This window comes from Vanellus vanellus (genome assembly GCF_965231255.1).
Source record: "Vanellus vanellus genome assembly, chromosome: 11".
Lineage (NCBI taxonomy): Eukaryota > Metazoa > Chordata > Aves > Charadriiformes > Charadriidae > Vanellus > Vanellus vanellus.
This window is the reverse complement of record NC_138916.1, coordinates 14,662,793-14,688,863: the sequence shown is the minus strand read 5'-3', so window position 1 is coordinate 14,688,863 and position 26,071 is coordinate 14,662,793. Positions and strand designations below refer to the sequence as shown.

The following is a 26,071-nucleotide window of genomic DNA, read 5'->3' as shown; positions in this document are numbered from 1 at the left end:
GTTCTTGCTTACCTTTCACTGGACATTCAACCATTATATTTGTTCCAATTCTTGCCACGATTGTACCTCCAACAACTGCCGAGAGACTGCTGGCTTCCAGATTTGTAACATTCAACGCAGAGGACAAGATGACGGGAATCTCTTTGAAATTAAAGGGATAATCAGTTTTAAAAGCTTTATTTGACTTTTAAATATAGATCCTCTATTTAAATTTATCATGTTTGGAACAGAATTCACTTTGCAAAGCAGCAGCCAGAAAATACAGGTGGTATAGATAGAAGCAGACTCAGTTCACACCTGCGTGGTTTTAGAGCAACAAGACCATCTTATCACTACCTATTAAATTAGGCAGTTTCACAGATTGCCCACAAAAGAAATGATTTCACATTGGAGTGGGGATGGGTGCTTATAATTAAGAAAAAATTCTGTGGATGCTACAGTCTTACCTGCACGCAATAGCAATGATGTCTCCATATCAAAACCAAAGTCATTGACAACCAGGCATCCATATGTACCAAGTTCCTTTTGAGTAGGGTTCTGAATCTGCACTTTTCCAATGGTGTCCAGGATCACCCTGCAGAACGTTCAAGGAAAGACAAGCGTTACTACCCTGAGACAAACCCAGCTGAGTCTTCTTGCCAGAGTTAGATACAGCAGCAAAACTCCTTTTTAGAAGTTTACTGTTCTAGACCAGCGCGTGCAGTAACAGTTCTGCCTCCTCTTTGGTGACAATAGGGGAGCACTAAGGGATACATGCATGGAAGATTCTTCAGATATCCTTCTTCTACAAAGCTGTGTCCTAGTCGCAGCCCTTTGGAGGACAGCAGATTTACTACTACAAACCAGAACCCCTCAGGAACAACAGCATGAATAAATTGAGACTACCACAATTAAAAGTATTGGGCTTGGCGAGAAATCCATCTCTCCAGAGCAAGCTTGGTTGCCAGCAGGACTGGGAAATCCACAGATGTATGGCCTAATCTGACTTCCAAATTACTGTAGGTTGGTTTCTTTTTTTAATATTATAATCATTAAAGCTAAAGTCTTCCACCAAAAACCCACTGGCATTTTGAATACCTTGCCTGCCATCTGAGGGGCAAGATACGAGGGACAGCATCACAGGCTGGGGAAGAGCCTGACAACAGCAGCCGGGACTTTTCCCCTTTGTTACCCTCCTCAGCAGTAAGTTACATGAATTACGCCATACAGTCACCACATCCAAAAAACCTGTCGCTTTGGCATTCTCCCACACCGAGTACTCTCACAATACCAAGAGATACACAAAAATATAGGGAAAATACTTGTGTCTCAACAAAACAAGCCACCTCATGCAGGGCTCAAGTATGGCCTTCTTTTACAAACCTGGCAGATAAACAGCCCATTTACCTCCTCACATAATAATGCTATTAATGGCACTGGCTTTTGAGTACATACATATATATGGATTTTTGCATACGAAACCTTACTGTAAAAAAAATAGGAAAGAAGCCTACTTTGCTAATGCATCACTTAAGTGCAAGAATATCAGTCTGGGCTAAAATGCAGGCAATTTATGAAAGTAGACATTAGGAATCAAACAGATACTCATGAATAAATAAAAACACCATCACGTCCAAAAAAATGAAAGTATCACTTGCAACAAATTAATGGGAAACTATGCGTATTTCACAAAATAAACAAAACTGGTGGGAGCTACATGGTTCCAAAAACATTTGCACTTTTTAAAATGGCTCAGTTTTGGTGTCTTTGCTTTAATTGATAGCCCTGCAGAAGTATATTTTTCTTGGCAGTGCAGTTAATCAGTTAAGTATGTTGAGAAATATCCAAAAGCGCCTTTATCATTTCAGAATCGTTTTTTTCATTACTCAAGAGCTAGCTATAATTCTAAGAGGCTCACACACGAAGTTAACGTTAATATTACCAGGTGAGCTTCTAATTTATCAGCAATGAAGTAAAAGTATTTGCTCAGTCTTGAGCAAATACCTGAACATAACACACACTTGCTGTACTTGTTCTTCAGGTATAGTTCTCAAATGTGATGGTAATATAAGTCCTTTATTATTTTCTATTCCACTGTCCACAACAGAAGTATCTGTACATTCTAAAGTATTGGAAAACAACCATAAAAGGTCATTCTTTCTTTTTAAATTCAAGTTATGCAGCTAAAGTTATACCTAAAGATTTACTATGTTGAAGGATAGTGAGCATACCAGTGATATTTTCCCTCCTTAAAATGAGTAAGAACTAACACTTCAGCTATACCATGGCAGAAGTTTCTAATGTGTTCCCGCTATATCTGGTGTATCTGAATGAATCCAACAAGCTTCTAAATTTGAGTATAAATCTGTTCTCTTTCTGATGCAGCTGAAATGATTAGGGCAGTTCACAAAATAGAGTTAGGACATCCAAAACACTTCACCTAGTAAAAAAAGGTCAATCCTCCCATGTAATATCCTGGAAATGGACACACACTTGGATCTTAGTACAGCCAAACAACGTGACAGACACTTGAAAGAAAAAAAATTAATAAAAAGATGGAAGGCAAAGTGTTCATGCTTATCTCATTTTTACAACGGTATGTTTTAATACTGCACAGCAGGGTGGATTTTTACAGCTGATAGCAACATAAGTCATTCAAAACTAGAAGATATTTACTTACTTCTCAGAGGCTTTTAATGTCTCACCATCTTTTGTCCAAGTATATTTCACTTCACTAATACCAGCTGTTTCACACAGGAGATTGACAGCATGAGTATTCTTGGTCAGAAAAACTGTATTTCCAATTCGTACAGTTACTGTTTTGTTGAAGGAAACTCGAGGAATTTCCTTTTGCCTCATAATAACTGGAACCTTCTGGTCAAACATTAACTTATCAACAGTTTTTGTGCTGAAACGTTCAGATTCATTTGGTGATTTGCCTGTGAGCTTTGAGGCAAGTTTCTCATCCTGGGCTCCCTTCCATTTTTCAGTAGTTGGTTGTGGAGGCCTAGACAATTCAGCCACTAATTGATAAATGACCCGGGACGCCAAGTCATCATTGGCTTCTCCAGTTTCAATGAGCTGACTCATGTTCCTTATCAGCTCTTCAAACTGCACGGTGTCCATGCTGTAGGCGCCTTGGAGAACTGCTGCCTCCAGTCGTTTATTCCTGAATTCACGAGAACTGAAGTCTTCTGCTGAATTACTCCCAAAGGTTTCCAGATTTCGCAGAAATGGCTGATCATTTACTTGCCTGTCTCCCAGATAGAGCTCATTCTTCTTACTCCACATTTGCCACATTTTGCTCATTTTGTGCCATTTGGCCCCAAAGCTGTTGGCTTCATTGTGATCTGTGTTGCTGGTCTCACTGGCATGTTTTCTAAGATTTGGTGGTTCTATCAATCGGTTGTCAGTACCAATGAGTTTAAGTACAAACGTTTCATGCACAGAGCCTGCAATACACCGGTACACACCAATATCAGTAGCTTCAAGACTATGTATTTTCAGCGAGCCTGACTTAGTGATGCCAAGTCTTTTGGAGTTTTCTAAGTGTTGTCCATCTTTCTCCCACCGGATAAGTGATTTCTGGAACCTTCGTACAGGGCATTTAATTACAACAGATGTTTTTGGAAGTAAGTAGGCTCGGCTTCCTATGGTAAAATTAATGCGTTTCTCTTGTCTTGTTTGAATATAGACTCGATGAATACTGACAATCTGAGGTCCATGAGCAGAATACTTTTCTGGAAGCTTTGGTTTAATCTCTGAAAGAAAACAAAGTGTTGAAAAGTATCTAATCATTGGCACTCGCTTACAAAATCTGCTTTTCACCGAATGCTTGACAGAGCTTTTCCCGACTTTGTTCAAGTCAGATTGCAACATGCTGAGCTTTTATCTGAGTCTCAAAAATGCAAAAATATGAACAACATCAAACCATAACATTGCCCTGCTCCAGCCAAGAATTCTATTGCTTCTTCCCCAAATCTCCTAAAAATAAAAAGATACAGGCAACATACACCTATATGAAGGACACAGATGGTGCACACATATGTAAATGTATATATACGTGTATTATATAATATATTAATTTATACAATATATAATCCTGTAATGGTTATATTGCCTATACATTTCCTATTGCTGCCTCGGAAAGGCTAGGCATGACGGGAATGGAAAAAGTGAATCAAAAAAATTTGAATGCATGTCGTGGTTTGGGCCAGACTGGCCACTGGGGTGAGCGACAGATGCTCTCCCCTACCTCTCTCTTTAAGGAGAGGAGAGGAAGAGAGAGAGAAAGAGACCAGGACAAGGCATTATCACTTTCCCCACATTCGAGCACTGCTGAGTGCAGAATGACATATAAATAAAACACAACCTATCCAAAAAGTGAGGCTCCCCTTGACTGTTATTTAAATTGTTGGCTGGCCGTGCTGGTTGATTGAGTCAAGCCAAAGTGATAGCAACACAGGAGGTGAAAGAAAGAGTCAGTGAAGACACAGTACATGCAACAAGCAAAGCCACCATGCAATCATTGGCTGAGGGTAATTTCTTTGGGTTGAAAGACGAGTTGCTCACAGTGTTGTGCCAAGAATGTAGGGAGGGAAGGGAGGAAAGAGAGAAATAAGTCAAAATTTTGAGAGGTTGAGTATAGTAATCAGATGAATTGACAAAAGCAGACAGTAACAGCATAGAGCTTCATGCAGACTCGGTATGGAGACACTGGGTATTATGAAGCTCCTCCCGCGTTGTACTGCAGGCACTTGGATGCTGAAAGGTTTCTAGGGAGCTGCTTGAATGAATACTACCACAGGCAGGCCTTCCCAGCAGCGGCTGGATAGGCACGCTGGAGAGAACACGAGAACGACTGCAATGTTTCGGATACCACTGTGTTGACTCACTGCTGGCAACTACTGTGCCCCACTTTGATCAGTAGAACTAATCTTACTAAGAAAACACTAGGTAGGTGAGAAACAAAGCGCTGTAGGAGGTGTGGAGCAAGGGCACGCACCCCCCGAGTTCCATGCAAGATGAAATTGGCCAGCTGGGGAGAGTCGGGAAACACTCTGCGTTGGTGCTAGAAAACAATCCAATTGTGTTTGGTAACCCAGCCTGTTGGTATGTGACAGGGAAAAAACTCAGAGCCTGCAGAATGAGTTGATGAGCCAGGAAATGGGCACACAAATCAAAATCCTTCTCAGTGTGCCTGGATCTGAAATCATTACTACTATTCCACTTGGTAGGTACATAAATAAAATGACAAGTACAGTGATGGCACACAAACGATATTTGAAAAACTGCATGGTTCTTACATGCATATGCTTCAAATATGCTGTGAAGAAATAGGTGAAAAGCTAAATGCTTCAAGCATTCAATAAGTGTGTACACTATATGAACTACACCCTAGAGTGCATTCTTATGCTTATAAAATAAAACGGTTATTTTCAATGTTTTGGGTAATGAGTTCAGACCTGTGGGGATATCATGGTTTCATAATTACACAGCTTTTAAATCAGAATTCGTTATCCAGATACATGGTTCCCTCAACCATTTCACGTGGTACAACAAATAAATTGCTTTAGGCACTCAGTTTACTAAAATTATTGAAGTAGCGTCCTGTTTTTAATAAGTTATTGGGCCCCAAATATTTATTTTTAGGGAAGTGTTCCAGTATTAAATCTTCCATTTCCAAAATCCAACTTACAGACACAGTAAGTGTAACTTTAAACACACAAATTAAAATACTTCAGGCTGTGCTCTGTTTACACTAGTTATTCCAACATGGAATTAAACCCAGTGCATACTTATAAATATGTTAACAAGTCTCATCCATTTCATTTTTTAAAAAAAGAAAGACCACTAACTCTCATTAGCAGTTCAACACTAAAGGGTGTGTATGTTTTTACTGGTGACTGGTGAGCAAGGCTAGGAGTGAAGCAAAGTTCAGAGTTGTGGATGGCAGGCCATACAAATATATAAGGTCATATAAATATACGAGGCCACATAAGTATGCCTTTTCTGGATCCTTAGTATCATCCAATCTTGCAGCTGCTGAGGTAACAGACTGTTTGGGAGAGGTTTTTTTCTACAAGGTAAATCTTGTTTAAGGATTAGAGCATACTGGAACCATTGGACCTCATTATCACCTGGTACAAATCCATCTGCATCTATGACCTCTAATGGTCCTTCTAAAGCTTTAGCCGGGCAGCGGGTCCTGGTGACCTCAGGGCCAGACTGGTGTTATTTCCTATTTCTCAGAGCCCACAGTCAGGAATGTTTCTGATTTAATAGGGCTTATTAAATAGAAAACAGCTACGATTACTAGTCCCAGGGCAAAAGATTAAGTTTGAAAAGCCTCAGCACTGTCATAAGACAGTAAAAAAGATGGAGCTCATCTGAGCCACACAAGCGTAATCCTGAGGAGGCACATCCAGAAACACTGCTCCCAAAGGCAAGAACCCCTGACAGCACGCATGCTATGCATTACACTACTCTTCACCGAGTCCACGTCACTCTGTAGCTAGCCATCTGCCCGGCCCCGGGCCATGCTACATTCCTGCCTTCTGTTCACTCCCCCTTCAAGGCAGCCTGAACCCATGGTTGCAGGAGGAGGAGATGCCTCCTGCATGCTCCTGTGAATCCAAAGCCTGTGGCTGCTGCTGCCCCGGCTCCTGCTGCAAAACCCAAAATGGAACTGTGGGTACAGACATGCCTCTCGCCTTCCCTTGCCCTCCTGTTCGTAGCTGGGAATTGCCAGGCAGATCTGAGGTGCAAGGGCTCCCTTGTTCCGAACGGTTGTGGAGATGAAGGGAGAGGACAGTGATTCTCTTGTATGACTTTGATCTGCACCGGTTCAGTACAATCGCATTCCCCCTGCAGTCCGCTGTCCTGCTTTCTTGGCACTGTGGTGGAAGCTGACAATGTAACTTTAATATCAGTCTGTGCTAAGCAATTTGCAAACCAGCTACACTGCCATTCAACTATCCACAATTAATTAAATTCAGATAGATATGCAGCTCAAAATATTTTATTAAACCTTATGCCAAGGACATTCCTGAAAGTCCACAGGGCTTTATTTAAGTGGAGTTTTGAACCTCGGGATTTTGGCATGTTAATCTGAAACACAGGCCAGGAAAAGAAGTTTCATATTATGTATGAATCAGTAATTATTATATTTCTTATTTTGTTTTGTGAATAATTTTTAAAGCAAAGCTTCAAAATGTATAAAGTAGCTGTTTCTTGACAGCACTATAAATTGGGTCAAAACATGTCTATCTCTGTGATCTGTGATCAAAACCAGGCCACTCACGAAGGCTTTTGGTTTTCCCCCACCTCAAAACCAAAAACTCTCCTTTTTTTCTTTCTTTTCAGTGCCCTGCTCCCAAAACCTACTAAGTAATACTCTCATATATAAAGGACGAAGAGCACAGGATCAGACAGAAGGAACCTGCATTTAGAACGGCCCGTTCTCAATTAGTGTATGCAACTGAACATAATACCAGTAAGGTATTTCCATTGGTGTTATTGCATGCAATTAGTGCAACTGCCATCAGCATCATAACCTGACAGTGCCCAAATTATACAGTTCCTACAGACAATCTTTCTGAGAAGATTTTTACATAGACAGTAATAAAATACTGGATTTTTTGAAGACTGTCTGTACTGTCATCACTTCCTGCAAAGCTCATGAGACTGGGATTCTCATTTCTACAAGGAAAGATAGAAATTATACCTAAAGTTATCACTGGCACAGAGTTTCAGGTTTTGAATTCCACCATGCTAAGCAAACTGTCTAGTATAATACAAATGTACAGTGAAAAGACAAGCCAGAACTGGATTCTTATCTTTTCTAATGTCCTTTGCAATTTATACTGAATTTACGGGTTTGGGGGCCTTTTTTTTTTTTTTTTTAAATGCAGTTGGGATAGCACAAAGGATAAAGGAAAAATCAGATCAAATGTAGGTAAGTATGAGGGTGAGAGGAATGTACCACTAAAGTGTATTCAAAAACTACTTCTTGAGATCATAACCTTTACTTCTGACTGGCAGGAAAAAATTTAAAAACAATCCTGTTGTTACTGGTCTAGTAATTATGACACTCAGTTTATGCTACATAAGCAATGTTGTGAAAGTATAGGGAGATGAGTGAATTAACATGTATACAGACTTTTCTTTATAAATAGATCATTCCAAATCAGCAAGAAACTACATAATGTAACATACTTACTCTTGCAGGCATTCATCTGACAAGACCTTACAAGCAGTGAAGGAGACAGACCGCTACACATTGATCCATTTAATGTGACATATTGGCCCTTTGCTGTTAGGTTTTGGCAGGCAAGTTTCCTTCTCTGGATTCCAACTCCACAGCTTACCGAGCACTGTGAAAGGAAGGATGCAGTCAAGCTAAACTTGGTGTCCCACACCACACATGCTAATTTTAAACTACTTTGTTGTTTTTTTTTTTTTTCTTCTGAGAGTGCACATGCTCTACTTCATATGTATCCTTGTGTTATCCAGACATTAAACTCTCTCCACTTTTCCAAGCAATAAGAATATAAGATAGATAATTTGTTCCAGCAAGCAACTCAGGAACAATTAAAATAACATGACAGTATGTATTTATGTCCAACCATGGGCAGAACAGAGCAATGAGACCTAGTATCTAAGAGACAATTCAGCACGTTCCAGTCTGTGTCAAGTCTCTCAATCCCTTCTCCTAGTTTGTGTTGCATGAATTTTAATTGCAGCTTCTAAATTCACTTTTATAAATCTTTTTGAAAAGGGAGTGGTAGCAAGTTTGTATTAAATGGGAAAGAAAGAGGAAATATTCCAGAATAATGCCGAGATTTGCTTTTTGGAAGCCATACTATGAAATAACTGATAGCTAAACAAGTCTGGCAGAATGCATGCAATGCGTTACAGCCTGTCCTTCAGGAACTCAAACACAGCTGAGGAAGGAGGATGCGATCAGTCTGCTTGTAGGCAGGGATGCACAGCAACTGTATGCACAGTTTAGTCCAAGTACATGCCTTGCGAAACCTTCAGCTACCCAGTTAATTTATTGCTCTCATTCACCTAAGCACAAATCTTTAGAGCTCATGTTGCAATTGAAAGTTTTGGTTAACCCTTGCTGGGGGCTGCTTACCTTGGACCATTCTCCTACGACTAGCTGAGGAGGACAATCAACTTTTGCACATGGTTTACTGGTTGGCAATTTAGGTTCCTGGCAGATGTCATCAGAATGTTTCAGGAAACTTCCATCTGTCAACAGCTGCTTACAGTACACTTTGCGAGTCTGAATCCCTCCTCCACAAGTACGTGAACACTAAGGAGAAGAGAACATAGCGTGTACACCTGCATGGACATCTGTGCTCACCCATCACATTCTTATTGTACGCAAACACTGTAAGCTCCGCCCCGCCAATTATGCCCTCTTGAAAAATGACATCTACTTTCAATTAAAAAGCAAGCAGCACGTAGAAAATTCTTCTGTTAAAATTGTTTAACTGATTTATTAGAGATGAGAACAGAACTACTAAGTTAAAAAGTCACACCACATGAATGCAATTAAGTAGTAGAAATCTTAAAGAAAAACATGCATCTTGCACATAGATCTGCCTATGTCTCACATAAGTTAATATACCTGGTGGGAGTTTAGGAAACTTTGTCCTCGAGACAAAAAAAAAATTAAGCAATGTCTGCAAAAGCAAGTTATTGCCTTTGCAGAGCATAGAAAGAGAGGTGATGTCTGGAGTATCCAGCCTTCTGAAATCTTAAAACGGACTTTCCACCTCATCCTGTGACTACCCATTGGCATAGTAATCAAAAGTAGTATTTTTGACCCTGGGTCATTCTAATGAAATCAGTTGAAACACTTACACACCAAAGTTTAGGAGCTACCTTCCGTGTTATTCCCGCTAGAGAATTTCAAGTCCATTGCCACATTTAAACTATTTCTGTAAGCCGGTCATACCTGCTGCCATTCCTCAACGTGCCAAACAGGGGGACAATCAATCTGGTTACAAGCTTGTAAAGAATGAGGCTTTTTGTCTTTGCACTCATCAGCAGCAAGAGCAGATCCTCCCGGCTGCTGGCAGTACACATCTCTGGTCTGTATCCCAACCCCACACGTAGCCGAGCAGCGTCTCCAGGGACCGCTTTGCCACCTGTTCCAACAACACAGCCAAAAGTCCACATTTTAGCAATTCACCTCAGACTGGGGAGGGAGCAATCATACCCAAACAGAAGCTAGCAAAAAAATAACCGAAGGCATAGTTATTGACGAGTTATAGATGGCTGAAACATCCCTTTGGTTTGGCTGTAATGCAAAATTATAAACTAGATTTATAAACTTGCAGGTAACAAGGAAACACAGACGTCATTCACAATAAAGTAACAAAGAGTCATTTCCAGACAAATTCAACTCCAGCATTTACTTTCAGAATGCTCCTCATAAAAATAAAAAACACAGCCTGTTGGCAACCTGCTGACGTTTACATTTATAAATATAAATATGTAAATAGACCTTTCCTACATTTACAAAACTTCCTTTAAATGTGTATATGTTTTCTATAAAACATCCTGTTCCTGTTACCTTCATCCCTATTCTTTGCAAGAGAAGGTTTCTGCAAACACGTAGAAACAATATGCAAAGGATCAGGGATGTCACAGATCAAAAGCGGGTAAATAAGGCAGCGCATGTCAAAATTTCACATATGGCCCTTTCAAGTGACCAAAGTAGCCAGGTTTTCTTGGATTTGGTCTGGGTTTGTTCTTTCCCAGAATCTCCAAATAAACATAAGAAGCCATAAGAACTATATGGGGCTACTAAAGAAACATGAAATTAAAATAACTTTAAATAATTTCACTTTTTTTATTCAGTAAAGATAGAAAGTACGTATTCTCTGGGTTTTTTTGTGAAATTGCCCTAAAATTTTCCTTGTACCACTAGAAGAGTTAAGGCTGTTTTTCTAACTCTGGCAATCATCTACACAGAAGAGATTTATTTCAGAAAACGTTCCCTATTTTATTAGTGAGATGTGAAGAGTGGAAAAGGAGTGAACAAGACCAAAAAAAATCCCAACCCCACAACCTTGTTAAAAACAGAAGTAGTGAAATTTCATCCCAAAGCAAGACCACAGTCATGCAACCTGAACCCTTTCTGAGAAAGCCAATGTTTATTTAAGTCATATTAACCATTTCTTTGCCACAGTTTGATTTCACTATTACAGCGTACCTCGGAGGGCAAAGCTTCATATTGCAAGTACGAGTCATTGGTGGTGGTCTCTTGGAACTGTCACACAGGGTTTCATTGACAGCTTGTTTTGTCTCTACATGCAGACACATTGCAATGGCTTCTTGTGTTCCTGGATTAAAAAGGAAAACGCAAAACACTGAAGATGGAAGAAATTTCAGAAAAGCCTGCTCTTGAATAATACTCAGTAAAAAAAGCTCCAAACACTGAATTAGACAGCAGGCTTAAAAGTAACATCTCAAGTCAAAAGGAACACAAGGATAGTTTATATATTTAATGCTCAAAAGATATTTGTGAATTATATCTAGCACTTTACTTCTGCGATGTTTAAAAGGCTTGATTTGACATTCTACCTCTCTGAAAACCAATAGAAAATAGACTTCTCTGTCCACCATCAGATGACACATCTGCCCGGTTCTGTAATGGTCCCAAGCCAACTACTGGCTTCATTGCCAAAAACCAGGGTAAACGTGATTCCTTTTCACTTACTTTGACTTTAAGGAACTAGAGATCTGCAAAAGACATAATAAAAAAAGAAAACGTAGAAAACTTGCGAAACTATAGTCAGGAGAATAGGTGACTAAACAGAACCATTCTCACAGGGACTAAGAGGTGCAATAGTTTTGCTGAAGGCAGCAAATCTGACCCAGCCTAGAGCTTTCCTCGCTCGTGACCATTCTTGGCATCTTCTGATCTGCAGCTCTTGCTACCTGGATCTTATTACTAAAGCATGAAAGATTACTAATACTCAAATTTCTATGATTCAAAATGAAATGTAATGAAAGTTTGCTTTAGAACAAGTCAGCTTAGCAAATGCACATCTTGTGAACTACTTTTATTTTAAAACTATGTAATTATCCAATTTTATATATGATATTTTTTAGTATGAAAGCCTTGCTCGATTTCAAAGCTCACTTGTGTGCACATGAAAGACAAGATGGTTAGCGATGTACTTGGGGGATCCTGTGTATCTGGGATGTTCTATATAAGCAAGGCTGATGATCATAATCCTGTAGAACAAAAAAGCACTGAAATAATAATATACTTTGTTGCTTTCAGGTAAAAATTACTTTTGAAGAGTCAGAATTTAAAGAATTTAAATCCATTTCCTTCCTATCTTTCCGTTATCTCCAGTGATTTTGTAAGGACACAAACTTGCTTTCAGCAGCAGGTTCTATTTCTTTTCTTATGACCAACTTCTCGGGTTTCAAAGAGAGTTTCATTTTTAACTAGAAACTTTCACTAACCTCTTCATGGTATCACCTATGACATTACTTCAAAACATCACCACTATTGTTACACAAAGTCTACTACAACCATTCCTGCTTCTGTGTCAACTGTGCATGACCACTGGTTTCTTGGCACTGTTGATCATTAGCCATTCTGACTCCAGTGGGCGCGATGAAATATCCTACACTGAAAGTTTCGTCTCCATGCCAATTTCTCTCTTTTACAACACATTCACAAGCACTGTCATTTGTTTCTGAAACCAAAGCTCTTCCTTCTACCTATAAACAATTCCAACGTAGTCCAGCGTACCAGCTAGCCCAGGCCACAATCCCTCTTTGTGATGCTTGAACCCATCCAACTCTTTCAGACACTTCAGCAGGAGTAGACCAGCAGCAATTTTCACAATAACGTAGATTCCAATTTCTTTCAGGCTCTCTGATACACCTCTAGATCCCCTCTGGGACTTGTTTTCAGTTCAGAAAGACCTTGTTATATAAATGTTTTGACTACATCTACAAAGTGATGAATTTTTATAGAACAGAAGACCTGACCTTAAATATGATTGACAACCTATTCAGTTCTCTTATATCAAAGTATTCATAATTACATTAACACAGAACACACGCATTGAGTAAAACATATTTTACTAGCAGGGCTGAGGAGGACCCTTTGACAGCGAGTACTATTACTATAATTCAGACATTAAAATGCCTGAAAAAAGACAAACCAGTAAATAAACATGGTTTCTAGAACTCTGCTATTTTATTCCAGACTGACAACCAAGGGAATCAAACATTTTCTGTCCAATTGACCCCAAGTGTTTGTTTAACTGGAGCACCTTTCCTGTCCCCTTAGGTAGGAAATGCACATCTGATGGTCTACAGGAGAGAAATAAAGATTGAGAAATTGTGTTCTGGCAGAAACAGAACCACATTACCAGACAGGCAATCAAGCACATATCAAGCATCCATATTTTAAGTCAAAATCTACCCTACGCTACCAACCTTCAGTTTCGCTGATCTGTCTGTGTTCCTGGGGAAAAACACACTCAGAGGTGATGGTGCTCTGGAACAGGTTGCGATAAGTAACGTCTTCTTAATAGCTCACACAAAGGAGAGGAATGAAATGAGATTCCTTTCAGAGCATCTAAGTCGGCAATAATCCCATGGGAACTTTTTATCTCAGTGCTATAAAAGCTAAATTGTCCAGCTAAATGAATAAAAGGCATGTCATACCAGGTGATAGTTTTTGACTGTGACTTGCCACCTGGAGTTCATTAAACCACTTCTGCCTTGCAGCTTGACCTACCTAGCTTTAACTGTGTTACCAGAAGAAAATGTTGCTATGCGGTGTGTCTGTCAACTGACTTAACCACAGGGCACAAACTACAGTAGTGATTTCTCCCCACAAGGGGCCTTATTGAAAGAAAATGGCACCCTGTTTTGTTGCCTTAAGTACAAAGCAGATATAAAAGAGTTGTTATGAACATACCACGCACTCCCTTTCCTGTTCCTCGGTTCTCAGTCCAAGGATTCTATTCAATAAATAACTACACTTAATTGATACAGCATTTGCTTGAACTTAACTGTCCAAATGTCTTGACAATTAATTAGAGTTCTCACCCCAAACTATAATTTTTCCATTAGTTGGGAACTTCAATCACTGATAAATTTCTTATTCTATGTTGACTGGAAAATGGAAAAATCTATTATTCAAACAAGCAAAGTTTTATATGTATGACTTTCTTGGCTTATAATATAAACATAGTAGATAATTTAACTAAAACATTATGTATGCAGCAGGGAGCATTAAGTATTTTTACAGTAATCTGATGCACTATTGTAGTAATTATCCTACTATTCGGTGAAATAGAATATTTTCTATTTTAACCCAGCGTTCAAACCACATACATTTACATTCTTTTACAAGCTTTTCTGTGCAGTGAAATACACAGTGCATGAAGCTGTGTAAAATCTCAGAATGCTTGAAAAAAGCCCAGGCTTTTTGTTTCTGCCTTTTTTAGGCTACAAAGCAAATGGGGGTGCAAAGTTGCTGTGCAAATGGTAAGAGGGTGGATCTGTTCTCTATACCTGGAAGAGGAAGGACGGGCATTTATTCCTATGAGATAGTCTCAGTTTGGTGACTGCTTAAAAATATGTACTGTCAGCTGAAAATAACTCAGAAGGAATGCCAAGTCCTACAAATGCTTGAGCCTCTCTGTAAACCTATTGAACCTGGCAATGTTATTTATACTCCTTCTGTAAAGAGTAAACAGTTAGGGTCTGCAGCTAATGAAACTCGTCATAGGACTAACCAGTTACCAAATTGCCTACAACACTATTGCAAATGCTCTCAACTTTATATGTGACTCTCAGAACGGTCATTGTTTTTCTTAAGAGCCCTTAAATTTGGCTTAGAGTCCATGGATTTTCTAAGAATCTCAGGTTCCTTATAAATAAAATAGTAAACTTTTAGCAATTATGGTCCAGACAAAAGCCTGAATACACAGATTGACCGCACCCTCAGGCTTCCAAAGCCACAGAGAAACCAACAAGAAGTGCATATGTATTTATTGTTTAAACTTATTATTTTTAAGGCAATGTAATGACTTGGGGGGGGGGGGGGCTGAATCATAATTTTTGAAGCATATGGAATATAAATAATAATAATTACACTGAAAAACCAAAATATGCCTTTTGCAAAGGTGTTTTTAATCAAGGACCCAGAAAACGTTCAGTTATTTTTTTAAATGGAAAACATCCCTTTAAAATATTATAGAGCAGTTAAATGATTGACAACACTAGAGAAATACTACAGATTACAAGAAAAACATTTCTTCTCCTCAGGCGTACTCTTTATTCTGATAACTATTACTTCTCACTGACAACATTATGAAAATTAAACTTATACTTATGTCGTGGGCTCTTGTATCAGGGCCAAAGTTCTTCAGATTGGAAAAAAAACACCACAACATTCTGGGAAAATGAGGGCAAATCCTGAGATCCCCGAGCACACAGTTGGCTTATTTTCAGTTTGGGATTTCTTCAGTCACTGAAGACAAAATAGATCTTTAGTTTTCAGGATGGTTACAGAGTTTCCTATGGATGTTGAAGGTGATGTCTGCCTCAATTAGCCTGGACAACTTTTATTTGCAGCCATGGAAAGATTGATGAAAGCAGTATTAACTATGCTAACAGGCATACTGCTTACAGTCGTAAGTTTTATGGCACCCAATATGCTGCAAGACAAGCCACACAGATTTGGTGCAGAAAGCACACAAAGTGACCAAAGACTCGTGTTACTAATGCTCTAGAGCCCACTAAATATGATGAACTGGTAAGTAAAGATGATTTTTGATAACGCCTTGCAGAATGCTTTATCTCTGTAATTCTAATACCTCAAAAACAATGTTTCCATCTGCATTTTTACGTCTGCTTTGGAGAGGGACCAGAGGAGAGTTTGAATTCAAAGTCTAGTCTGTATGAGGATTTAAAGAGAGGTGTGAGTGACAAGCATGGAAACAGAGATTCGGTCCTTGCTCAAACAGTGGCTATAAAGCTTCCAGCCTACTTAGACCCTGCAGACTTTTCCCTCGTTCAGAGAGTCAAGCACTAAGAAATGGGGGTAGGGAGTTCCAAGGATACAGAAATCCACAGGAATTTATTTTGATAGCCACTGCTAGATACATACATACTAGAGAAAAAGTACCTAATATAATTTACATTACACTGGGATATTCCAAACTCAGACAACATTTATTTCTTGTAATGAAAGAGTTCATCTAATTGAAATGAGATTTGAACATAAAACTTTGCAGAAATGGATCAGCTCCTTTGAACTACACAATGGAAAAATAGTAGACAGTGAGATCATTAGTCAGTACATTGCAATAAGTTGGAAACAGAAGAGATGTCTGGTTCCCTTAAAACTATTTATCGGCAGGTAATTTTTGGTCTGTTTGAAAGCCTTTGCCAAGGCAGCATGAAGACCAGAACTGATAGAAGGAAAAAAATCACTGCTACCTAACTAGCATAACAGTTCAGGGACTTCTGAAGCTGTTCATTGATAAAATATCCTGACAGCTTCCCACATTTCCCAGGAGCATCACATAAGAAAAATGTCTAGACATAGCACCAGTGATACCACAGAAGTCTGAAGAACACAACCAGATTTTTTCTTTCAAACTTCTTTAAATGGATCATTTCTATTGTGCATCAAACAAATGGTAAGATTATATGAACACCTATTGGACAATTCTGGGTCAAGCAACCTCACAAATTCATGAAAGTGCCAGAAGTCAGCAGAGGAATTCACACTCAGCTCCCTCAGGAACAAAATTAAGCTGAGCATAGGATTCTGCTCATCAGTCATTTTGAAGTTCCTTTGTGCCAGCAAATGAAACTAAGGTCTTCAGTACAGGCTCCTTAAATTACCGTCAGCTTGCACTCCAAGTGTAAGTTTTTATGTGAACGTTTTTGCATGGACAAACTCACAAGTTAAGAGACAGGCAATACAAAAGAACAGGCAAAGCCTAGAGATTATTTCAGCCTATATGTCTGCTGATATCATCAAAATTCAAAAACTTTGGAGTTTTAGAACACCTTTGACAAAGATATTGGCTAAAAAGCAGTAGTAAAGTGGATTTAAGATGGCAATGGAATGATTGTATATTGCAAGAATCAGTTGAGATGTGACAAAAAGAACTACAAATTTAGTAGTAATGAAAGCCTTGTTTCTGTTTTAGAGTAAAATTTCCTTATTTCTAAAAACACTTCCCTCATTAAAACGAAGAAACAGAAACACTGAGTCACAACAGCTCTCACTACCGTCTCACTTTTGTACATATATATTTGGACTACAGCCTCTTCTACCTTGCCAGTCAAAATGCCCACTGAAGGCAGCAGATGGAATGGGATGCATCAGCTTTTGTGCTGATATTCCTATGGCTCAACCCCATCAGTAAACAGCAGTAGTAGAGGATAAAGAAGGCACTTATCAGTCACTCACCATCCTGCCGATAGCATTCTAGGGCATCCCTCCCAACTTCTGTCTTCAAGGTTTGAAGTGGTGAATAGTACAAAGGAGGCTGCCTTCTGAGAGCTCTAGACTGGCTCTCTGCTTCCAATTGTTTCTGTTCTCCCCTTTTCTACATTTTTTATTTCTTCTATGGGTACAACTGTCTTCGCTTCCCACTGATGTCATCAGTCCTGTCGTATATAGGTGCGTTCACAATTCCACTGCCTCCACTTAACACTTCATAACTCACTTGTGTTCAGTCCCAAAGTACAGTATGTAGTAGCAACACGAGCAACCTTGTCTAGTAACATGTACTTAGGACGACAGAGAGATTCAATTACATCCAAACAGGAATGTGCCTGACTACTTGCAGACAGATGTATGGCACAGAGTTCCTATGGAGTGATATACTGTACCAAGACCTAAACAAACTCCCGTTTGATCTTCATGCAGGTCACACCGAAAGAAAGTCTCTCTAATTACAACTTTGTATCCCTACTGTACTGCAGAAAATGGTGGCATTTGGGGAATTTTAACTCTGCGGCTATACACTTTCAGTTCCTAGGAAAAGAAAGGTCATCTTATGCCCATCACTGATGCATCAAACGTGCCAGTACCACCAACTACCTGGCAGCTGAGACTCCTGCAGCAACACGACTAAAGCAAGTTGCTGTATCAACAGCTTCTTGCACCTTACTTAACCAAATAAAGTTGGTGTTTGAACACAGGATATGAAGTTGAAATACTCTATGGATGACCTAGAAATAACTTAAAACTTGAAGCTGCATGTTTTCCAACAGATCAACACAGCTAATTTAGGGTAACACAAACAGACGACCCAACAATGTCAAACAATGCCAAATTCTTACAACTCAGGATAAATAAATAAAGAACTAAAGGTACCTCCAAGACATGTGGCTGAACAAGGAGTAAAACCAATGTATTCCCAGTCATAAATCACACTGCCATCTTCAGCATGTGAAATTTCCGGTGTGTAGGGGACAGGTTCACTGTCACAGGAAGCCTGGTGACAGACTCGTTCTGTTGGTGGCTTCACATCTTCACATTCCTCCTCAGGCAGCTCAACCTCAGTCTGAGTAAATGCAAGAAGAATTTGGCACTTCACATCTCGCACCTGTACGCCACTGCCACACGTGACACTGCATGGAGACCAGGGTTCAGGAATAAACCTGCAAATAATCACAGCGCAGTAGAAACACTGTCATTTTATTCCATGTAATTGTGTCTGTGCATGCACAGTTAAAACATAGCTAAAACATAAACGTGTGTTTATACATAAAGCAGACAATACATAACACTATTTGATGCTTAAACATAATGCATAATCAAGTATCATAAGTCCTTCACTTGCCTCTCATCCTAGACCATTTCTCAAAATTCACAAAAGAAAAGATGTAGGAAAAGAGAAGAAAGAATCATCTTTTCTCAGACTTCTTCAGTGGAAACAAAGGATAAACTCCGTGAATACATACCTATACAATGTAAAATAGCTCCCCAGGTATGCAGACTTAGGCATATGCCAAAAGTATATTTGCAGTCTGCTTAATCTGAGAAAGGCCATCACCTTATGTCATACTAATAATCAGCAACCAGACAGGAGAAGAGGACTTTTCAAATCTAGCTATCTCCAATGCATACCACCTCAGGCTGCTGTTCAGATTTAATCTTGTAAGAAGCCCCTCATCTTCAATAAAGAGGTCTAACAGGCTCAGTCTATAATCCATCATTTTTATTAGAAAGCATTTATGCTTCTGATGAACTATAGTAAAATCTTATTTTACAGATCATGAATATACTGAATAAAAGGAGGTTTTAGTCTATAATATTCTCTGACTTCAAGGGTCACATTAATATCTGATAGTGAATTTCAAAATGACACTACAGCCAAGGGGCTGAATTTCATTAATAAAGTCATCCTGAATGGCTCTGGGGTACAATTTATAAGAAATCAAGTACAGAGTTTCACAGGCCATTTTTTCGAAAGGTTGCAGTTGCTCTTTATTGTATGTCCAAATATGCCGATGATCAAAACATAAACAGGAGATATAGGATGATATATTTGATCAATGCTAAAAATGTATTTGGAAGGAAAAATTCAAATTAGGATTCAAAGATTTTCTCCTTATCTTTGATTAAGAATTATCTTTCTCCTTACTGCAGGAAAGCTGCCCTTACAAATACAAGAACAGTTGTGTAAGACAAAAATCAGTATTTACGCTCTGCATACACAGTAAGCATAGAAAAATGTCAACACAGCGTGGTTGATTCTGTGGACAGTTTATCATCTTGAGCCAATAACTTCTTGCCAGTATATACAGAGGAAGAATCAAATAGAAGAAAGGAGAACAGATGAGTGGGTAACCCATAAGGATACTCTAACTCAGCGTATGGCGTAGTCACTCAAGCTGTGCTTGGGATACAGCCCAAGACAGACCGTCTCCTGTGGAAAAGACTATTCCCATTTCCAATGAAGGTTACAAGATAACTGGTTATTGTTTAAGATGTTGAAGAAATACCTTTACAACTCTAGTATGAAGATAAATAAAGATGTCAACTCCTGTCACTTCAAAGCTTCCTTGAACAGAGCCTCGAAATTTTAGTTTGAGCTCACTGGTCCTTGAGAGACTTCAGTAAAGGGCACAATATCCCCAGCTCCTCCTGAAACCAAGGCAAACTGGAAGTGCTCATCACTGAACCGGCCTCACTACCTTTGAAGTAGGTGACCAGACTGATTTTTATTGGAAGAGTATCATCAAGAAGGTGGATGGTTGTGTCCTACAGGGATAAAATCTGACTAAATACCCTACCGGCAGAACCCAACAGCCCATTGAGTCCAATGGCACAGCTGGCAGGGGTCAATGTCCAGATGCTTTTGATAACAAATTCTAAGTGAACATCTGTGAGAAGAGCTGCAAAGGAAGGCTCTGTCTTACCCCAGTAGACAAAATCAGCTTAGCCCTGAAATATCAGATCCCACAGTCTTTTTAAAGACAGTCACACAAACTACATAGGGTAGCCATGGCAAAATCACCCTCATCCAGCAAAATGCTTAAGCATGTGCCTAACTTTAAGCATGTGCCTAACTTTAAGCATATTAGCAGTCCTTTGAAATCAATAGGCCTATAATGTGTTCAGAGTTAAACTTGTGTTTAAGTGCTTTATTGGAACAAGGCCATTGTGCATAAGCTTAAAAAAATTATGATTTTCCCCTCTTTCTGTGTAAAAAAAGAGTGTAAGTCAGCAAAATTTGCCATTCTGTACCTAATTGGAAAAATGAAATTGATGGACATTTATAGTTGAAAAGAGTTGGTTGGTGTTCTGACCGCACCTAACAGTTTACAGTCTGAAAGCAAATAACTTTTTTTTGGTAAAAGTATGACAGCAGCATACCAGAAATTAGTATTAGCTTTGTATATTGTTAGTTGAGTGCATTAAAACATTCCAAAAATAATGTATGATGCATTCTTTTGAAATCCTGTATAAATGAAAGGAAATTTTGAACCACAGCAATCTTTTCATTCAGCAACCAATTGATTTATAAAGAAACTTAGAAAATTCTAAGCATTTTTTCTTTGACTTATAGCAAGTCTATATTATAATTGAGGTTTTCCTGTTGAATGTTAGTGCCTGGTATTTTTTTCAGTGAAGTGCAAGATAAAAAAACCCAAAACAGCTCAAAATACTTTTTATTCTACCTTGGCATTTGCTAAACTAGTCATATGAATATTTAGCTATTAAAATCCTAAATTATAGAACTTCTCAAAGGATGACCGTGTTAAAGTCACGTTTTAAGTACCTTCGACAGAAGCCAGTGGAGACTGCTAATACAAAATCAGAGCAAGGAACTGACTGGAGAGTGACAGAGCTCCAGAGGTTGGCATTGTATCTGAATTTTGAGTTCAGGATTACGAGTGTTTGTTTTTATTTTTTAACATATGCAGAACCAAAGCCTGCGATAGATCATTAAAGCAAACTCCCATGGGCCTCAGAAGTGGCATTCACAGCACACACGTCACAATGCTTTGGACACAATACTTCACTCTGCCTTTGATGGGCATACACTTAGGGCGATCTCAGATTAGGATTAAGAAGCATCAAAGCACTTGTATTATGAAACCTTGCAGGTCATTAGGAATTTATAATGGAATGGATAGGATGGTGGTAACTCTGAAAATCTTCTGAGGTCTTTAACTAAGTTCGTAGATGAGGCTCCACTTCTGATTAAAAAAAGGAAAAGAACAGAAAAATGCAAATCTGAGCAGGCACAACTTTTCACAATCAGCCTTTTTATACAGCAATGTGGAAATTAAATGCTCCTATAATCATCTGCACAGGTATAAATGATGTACACACTACAGAGACAGTGGAGAGTATGTCCCTGATGCAACGTTATCCGTCTAAAACTAATGGAAATGTGCATTTACACGGCACACTCTGAAAAAGCCAGTGTAGGATGACCTGGAAAATGAAGCAGTGACCTAAACTACTGATGACAAAACTGGAACAGAACAGCCCAACCCAACCAAATTGAATCTGAACTCAAAACTTAACTCAGTGCAGCCTTCTGGAGCTTTCTAAAGACTTGGAAAACATGGTGTCTCAATATATTTCTTTTTCCTCATGCCTGCAGTTCTTGCTTTCAGTTAAGACAGGAAATGCCTAAATCCTGAAAAAAAAAAAAAAAAAAAAGAGGCTGCTTTTGTGATATTTCCAGTCCAACTCTACTGCGCCAAGGGGCCTGGATAAAAGTTTGCAGAAGCATCTAAAATGCTGGCTGCTTACTGGGGCAGAACTTCCACGATGCCGGCACCCTAGCCCTGCCTGAAGCACCACCCTTGCCTGCTCTAAGCAGAGTTGCACTGCCAGGTTTTATTAGCCTCGTGTGTACTGCGTTGGACAAAATCATCAGTCTACTTTCAGAGAAGCTGTGAAAAATGTGTAATCGTCTATCACCAAAGTCACGATGGGGACATTTCTGTGAAAATGACTCAAACGCAAAGAGCAGCAATCTTTTGAGAGACACCGTATTTCACATTTGGCGAGTGCAACTCCACAAACCTTTTTAGCTCAGGTTGCTGAAAAAATATATCAGCTTTTGAAAGCGTTTTAGCTTTGTCCTAAGCCATGACAGGGAAAGGCAGTTGAGGTGTCTATTTCTTTAACTTAGAATTATTAATAAAAAGGATGCAAAAACCTTGCTGGAGCTTCTCTGCGAATCCCACTGTAACTAAGAAGGCTCAAGGGAAGAACGTTTAAAATAATGATTGGTATCAACTGTCATCACATTCCACAACTAAAAACTAAAAAGGTCAGACCTACATTTTTCTTGGCCTCACTTTAAGGGCAGTCATTTTTTATTTTGCTAATAATGAAAAAAAAGAAGCTTTTGAACGTTCCCCCTCTATGTAAATTCAGGACACCAGCCGTGGTAGACCACAGCGGCAGAAGTATTTATCTTCCACAAGCTACTTTTGGCAGATCCATCATTTGTGGGTTCTAAAACGCAGCTGCATTTATTCTCTTATTCATTATCAACTAAAATATCACACAAAAGCATAGAAAGACAGTTGTAATAAAGGATGGGCTAGAAGTTGAGACTTCATATTGTGGTTTAAGTTTGGATGACAAGAGAATAAATAAAATTAAAAGTGATGGCATTTTACCAAGGAAATCATAAGCCTCCTGCTAGGCAGAGGTAGGCTATGAGTTATCACTGTGCCACATGTAAATTACAGAAAACAAAGTTAAAAAGATCCAAACCAGAGGGAAATCTTGTTATAATGTACTCTGGGAGAAGTAACAACATCTTGTTAGGGTTACTTTTTAAATCCTAAACCCTGACCCAAAAATCTCACTCCAGCTAAAAGACAGGAGCAGTTAAGGCATGAGATTTAAAGCATCTAGTGAGAAATTGCTGTTTGCAAACCTCTGTCCACATGACCAAGAGGCGATCTGCAAAAAGGGGTGGAGGCAGGGATCAGTTATTTCTCATTTCTCCTTACCTGCCAACTTCCTTACAAGAATAAACTAAGAGCAGGGGGCAGCAGGAGACAGGTAAAAAAGAAACTACAGGGGAATCTGGCTGCAGCGTTACGGCTGTGTCCCAGGAGAGCCCAGAACAGCCAGAGTATGAAAGCACAGCACTGCAGCCACACCTCCGTAAAGAGAAGGACAGCAGAGAGGAGTGATCAGCAAGAAGCGGCTGGAGAAGTGTTTTTTGACTTAGGTGAAGATGCTCCTGGAAATGCAAAGGAGACTCTCAGGAAAGGATTTAGGATCAAGAATGAAAGATGATGAAAATCTAGGTGTCCAGAGTAAGTAAAGAAAAAAAAAAAGACCCACAGGAAACTGCAAAACTGCACAGCTGTGACAGGACATGCACTGAGAACTCAAACACATGGCTGCATTCACACTGGGAGGCTGCAGTGGAATACATTGGTCATGTCTAGGACGGCATGAATAACTGCTTTCCTTGTAAGGACAAGGTACAAAGGAACCCATTACAAAGTTTCCGGCTCAGCTCTATTATATTCTAAATATACTCCGAACTAGCATGCTGTGCTCCTGCCAGTCCTCCCTGCTTGTTCTGTCAGACTGCTGCTGAAGAATCCTAAAAACTAACTACATTAGCTCACAGTTGCCACAGCATGAATCTGTAATGCTAGAGATCATTTTCTTTATAGCTTCATGCTGAATCCTCTCTAGAGGTGGCCTCATATACCTTCATTCTGATATGCTGACATTCAACAGGCACATTTGATTGCATCACTCCCTTTGACAATCACACTTTATTTTTATAACTTTGCTACTACGCTGCCTGAATTCAGGGCCACCAATTTGGAGAGTGAAATAACTGCTCACAGTAGGTTGACACTTGACTTGAGAGGCTAGAGCAGTGAAGTTTAAAGTAGAGTCACCATAACTATGCAAACACCTGTTTGGCAAGAGGTTTCTTCTGTGAGTCAGTGCAGGTGTAAAGATTTTATTACTCATGATCACACCTGTTGGTGCATGTGTGCCAAAAATCAGGAATAGCTAGATGAAGAAAAATAAGAAGTTATGGGGCACACTCTGCTCTCAGAGCAATATAAATCCAAAGTAACTTCAGTAAGCTCATCTAAATTATTTTAAACTAGCAATACTACAGATGAGTGCGGAATTTGGCTAAGCACAACAGAACACTGTTCAAAATCTCTCACAAAAACCTTATAGAAAGTTACTACATTCTAGAAAGTTATTATATATTGAATATATTAGATACACATATGCACGGGGGATACAAGCAACTGTGCAGATGCCCTAACATACAAGCGACAGGAAGACGTGCAGCTGGATTTAAGTCATGCTTTCATCCTCAGGACTTAAATGTTGCGAGGCTTACCTCCGTCAGCTTTTAAGGGGACTCACAAAATCCAGATCTTATTTCACACACACACGTGTAAAATATCACAACTTATCCCCACAGATTCAGCTAAGCTCAGAGATCAGCAGGTTTCCCTTACTTTCTTTATGCATTGGTCGCACCCCCCACGGAAATGCTGGCAACCCTACAAAGTACCTCTTAATTTTTATACAACCACTACATTCTTGAGGTAACAGCAACAACTGGGATAAAACTGAATTTCTTTAATTTACATCTGCTGAAATGCTTCCACATGCTTTAATTAGGACTTAATTAGGCTAAATTAAGATCCCTTTGCATTGCTTGAATGATATAGGGACACTATAATAGAGTAGCTCTGTGTCATCCACAACAGGAGCTCCAGAAGCAAAGCCATTGAGATGTAAAATTAGGAACAGCTCACAACACAACTCACGTCCCAAGGAGGGCCAAATGTCAAAGCAAACTGCATAACAACAGGCGTTCTAGATGTACTGCAAAATATGCCGGAAATGTTTCTTCACTGTAAAAGACAATATACTTACGTTGGCTCTTCTGAGACTGTTCTGGTCTCTTCCATTTCATGTGCTTGTTTAAACCATGGCAATTTTGCTTCCACTGGACTTTTTTCTGTTAGAGAAAAAAAAAATAATTCAGTAATTCCTCCAAAATCAAAGCAATAAGTAGATGTCAGCATTATTCACCTTAGCACTTCATACTTTACATTGCCTATTTATCTAATGCTTTTGAATAAACTGCATAATAAAACATAATCTACTATAAAATTTCTTCATGTTTGAGCTCCATTTTGGCACCCTTTTTACTAAGAGTACCAATAATCCAATTTCCATTCCTGTTTAATCATTTATTTCCTTCCCACATCTTCCCCAAATGCAGGCAGTTTCTAGTAGATTGTATTTTATATCTCAGTGTAATGGATTATCCTCATAATCTCAGTTTATAGCTGAAAAAGAAGCCCAAGCATATCAAACATACATTGCTCTCCAGATAGACTGGCTTCATTAGAAAAATTCCAGAGAAATTGGTTTGGTTTTTTGAGTTAGCCAGCTTTCCCAAAATTGGAAATTAATTTAAAAAACAACACTAGCTTCTTTTATCTGTCTATACATTCTGCACTTCTGTGATACTTTTTCTTGGAGTACTGTAAGCCAATTGAGGATCTGTGCCCCCAA

General features: G+C 39.1%; 1 protein-coding gene across 1 annotated transcript in view; it reads right to left on the bottom strand.

Moving 5' to 3' along the window:
- ADAMTSL3 (ADAMTS like 3) overlaps positions 1-26,071 on the bottom strand; it is a gene marked incomplete at its 5' end in the record, with an annotated part of 185,190 nt that overhangs the window by 24,243 nt on the left and 134,876 nt on the right. The window contains 9 exons of the mRNA XM_082488623.1: positions 13-141; positions 447-574; positions 2,660-3,740; positions 8,201-8,354; positions 9,122-9,301; positions 9,950-10,142; positions 11,213-11,342; positions 18,380-18,666; positions 25,424-25,508. Of these exons, the coding sequence (XP_082344749.1) occupies positions 13-141; positions 447-574; positions 2,660-3,740; positions 8,201-8,354; positions 9,122-9,301; positions 9,950-10,142; positions 11,213-11,342; positions 18,380-18,666; positions 25,424-25,508 (2,367 nt within the window). The remainder of the gene's footprint in view (positions 1-12; positions 142-446; positions 575-2,659; positions 3,741-8,200; positions 8,355-9,121; positions 9,302-9,949; positions 10,143-11,212; positions 11,343-18,379; positions 18,667-25,423; positions 25,509-26,071) is intronic.